Genomic DNA, 3,181 nt, shown 5'->3' with positions numbered 1-3,181 from the left:
GTAAAACCCTGCCTATAAACCGTAGGAGTCACGGGATCCGAGTTGTAAGATTTTAGAAGGATGCAGCCAGTAAACATGGACCCCGAATCTCAATGTGACACATTCCCCTTGGACCAAACATGAACACCCGAAAGCATGATTTAGGATTCAATTCCCCACGCGGAATCAGCGGCTCCCCCCTCCAAGTTTAAATGCCAAGCGATCAGGCCGGCAGGTGCCCTGCCCCGGTGGCGTTTATTTGCCTCTGTTTAAACAATTGCAGTCCCGGTCTCTCTGGAGCTGCCCCATTGTCCTGCAGGGAGAGCACGGGACGCCCCTGCTGCTGGGAGTGGGGGCTTGGCTGCTACAGAGCCAGGCGAGGCGATGGGAATGGTCCTTGCAAAGGAAAATCCCAACTTGCCTCAAACTTTCTACGGGGATGAAAAAAACAAGCCGTCGGAGCAGCTGAAGCGACGGAGCCCACCTGGCCCGGACTGAAGCAACGGGCAGCCCCGCCTGGCCTGGGCTACAGGACCAGGGAGCGTCCTGCCTCCTTGGGGCCGCTGCCCTGCCCCCGGCCCTCTCCCAGCCCAGCTCCCCTAACTCCAAGCCCTCGCCAGCTTCCCGGGCAAGGTCCGAGCTGACTCCAGCAGCCTGCAAAGAAGACACGAGACCGGTTCCGGGGGGGCGATGGTTTATGTACGTAATAAAAATATTTACTATAAACATAAATAGAAACGTAACTTCGCGGGCTACATAGTTTTTGCGATTAAAAAACAAAACAAAACTCCGAACCCAACGCAGCGGAAGGAACCGAACCTGCCCGCGGGAGGGGGGGCTCTGAACGCGGTTAGAAATAAATAGAAACGGGACGGGAAACGATATTAAAATAGCCTCTCGCAATCAGTCCGTGTAAAAAACCGGCCGGGGGACGGAGCGGGGATCCGGAGCGGCGGACACGCGTGTACATATCTCACATATTTACAGCCGGGCTGGGAAAGTTACCGCAACCCGCCCCCCAACACCCCTCCGCTCCCCCGGCCCCGCAGGGCCAGGCCCGGGGAGCCCGGGGTGCCTGTGTCCCTCTGGAGCGAACCCCGGGAAACTCTCCGCGCCCTGGGAAGCCCAGAGGCCGCAGCCTGCACTGGGCGGGGGCCGGCAGCGCCTCCCCGCAGGGCACGGGAGAGGCAGGCGGCCCCCAGGTGGGGAGGGGAGATCAGTGCCATCGGAACCGGTCCAGGGGCCCGCGGGGGGGAGCTTCGGCACCAGGTCTCGCCCCTCCCCGACCCGTCCCAGCCTGAAGCCGGGGGCGGGCGGGGGGCCCCCGCAGTGTCAGTGACAGGGGAGCAAAGGAAGAATAAATTAGATCTCAAACCTTTGGCTAGTTCTCCTCTCGCGGCGTTTGCAGAGCCGCGGGGCTCTGGAGCGCGCGGTATTTTTGGAAGTCAAATAAATACAGCGATTTAAATTAGAGACAAATTCAGTTGCGCACCAGTCTGAGGAATAAATTAAGGAGCATTTTCCACGCGCCGCCCGGCCAGTCTCGGCATCCAGGGCCCGAAACCAGGCGGCAGCAGCGAAGTCCCGAGCGCGACTTCCCGCCGGGGAGGGGCTGGGGGCCGCGGGCGGGGTTCGGGCTCCCTGGTCTGGCCAGGCGCGGTCCCTTCTGCCGGCGGCCGGGGCCGCCCCGCAGCCGCTCGCTGTAAACTCCAGAGCTGCACCTGCCGCTGCCCGGCTCCCTCAGCCCCCTGCCCCGCCGCCCAGTCATTGCACCGAGCTCTGGAGCGGGTGGTGCAGCGGCGAGGTCTCCGCCTGCGCGTAAACATCCTCCATGGGCGGGTGCGGGACCCCGGCCGGCGTCATGCGCTTCTCCTTCTGCCGCCGGTTGCAGAACCAGACCCGCACCACCTCCTTCTCCAGCTGCAGACTGTCCGCCAGCGAGGTGATCTCGTGGGCCGAGGGCTTGGGGCACTTGAGGAAGTGGTTCTCCAGGGCGCCCTTCACGCCCACCTCGATGGAGGTGCGCTTCTTACGCTTGCGGCCCTGCGCCGCGATCTTGTCCAGGTTGGTGGGGCTGCCCGTGCTGGAGTCGGTCTCCTCCAGCCATTTGTTGAGCAGGGGCTTGAGCTTGCACATGTTCTTGAAGCTGAGCTGCAGCGCCTCGAACCGGCAGATCGTGGTCTGCGAGAAGACGTTGCCGTAGAGGGTGCCCAGGGCCAGGCCCACGTCCGCCTGGGTGAAGCCCAGCTTGATCCGCCGCTGCTTGAACTGCTTGGCGAACTGCTCCAGGTCGTCGGAGCTGGGCGCGTCCTCGTCCGAGTGCTCCTGCGGGTGGCCGAGGTGCTGCGGGGAGGCCTCCAGCTGGGGGTCGCGCAGCCCGGCCGCCTCCTCGTGGCCCAGGGGGTCCCGCAGGCCGTGGTGCAGAGCCGGCGCCTGGGGGCCCAGCATGCCGTTCAGGTTCGTGTAGGCGGACTGCGAGTAGAGCAGCGGCTGGTGGCTGCTGGACGTGGGGGACATGGGCGCCAGGTGGTGCCCGCTGCCCTGCGCCCAGGCGCCCGGGTGGCTGCCGGGCGCCTGCTGGTGCACCAGGTGGGAGCGGGGGTGGAAGGCGCCGGGCAGCTCCTCCCGGCCCGCCCCCTGCACGCCGCCCTTGCCGTGCTCGGCCTGGCCCAGGGGGGAGCCGCTGCCCCAGTCAGTGCCGGCGCTGGGCAGCCACTGGTGGTGGGGGAGGCTCATGGGGTGGCCGGAGCCGCCGGCCAAGCCCTGCAGGTACTCGTGGTGCATCATCTTCTGCACCTCGCGGTAGGTCGTGCCCTGGTGCAGGCGGTCCGAGTCGGGGTGCAGCAGCGGGCTGCCGCGGGGCAGGTACTGAGCTGTAGCGGCCATGGCTCCCCCGCGCTCACTGAGGGCACCTCGCGGAGCGCGGCGCTTTAGAGCCGGGCTGCAGGGCGCCGGTGGGTGCCGGGCTCCCGGCCACTCCCCCCCGCGCCCCATTGGCTCCGCCGGCCGGGACTGGCAGTAGGCTCCTCGCCTTCATAGGGTGCCCCCGGCTCGGGGAACTTCCTCACGCCTCCCTCCCCGATTGGAGGATGGGGTGCAGGCGGCTCCCAGGGATTGGCCGGGGGATGCGCGTGGGCTGGGGAGCCCGCGTGCTCCTGGCACCGGGACGGGCTCTGATTGGAGGGAGGCTGTTCATTCATGC

General features: G+C 66.2%; 1 protein-coding gene across 1 annotated transcript; it reads right to left on the bottom strand.

Annotated features, from left to right (window-relative positions):
• Positions 1-656: 656 nt before the first annotated feature.
• POU3F1 (POU class 3 homeobox 1) lies at positions 657-2,968 on the bottom strand. The gene has a single exon (XM_038377648.2). It carries the CDS (start codon positions 2,863-2,865, stop codon positions 1,744-1,746), a length of 1,122 nt encoding a protein of 373 aa, XP_038233576.1. The 5' UTR covers positions 2,866-2,968; the 3' UTR covers positions 657-1,743.
• Between the last annotated feature and the right edge of the window lie 213 nt (positions 2,969-3,181).

The sequence above is a fragment of the Dermochelys coriacea genome, chromosome 19 (assembly GCF_009764565.3).
Source record: "Dermochelys coriacea isolate rDerCor1 chromosome 19, rDerCor1.pri.v4, whole genome shotgun sequence".
Taxonomy (NCBI): Eukaryota; Metazoa; Chordata; order Testudines; family Dermochelyidae; genus Dermochelys; species Dermochelys coriacea.
The sequence above is the reverse complement of the archived record's forward strand: the minus strand, read 5'-3'. Positions and strand labels throughout refer to the sequence as shown.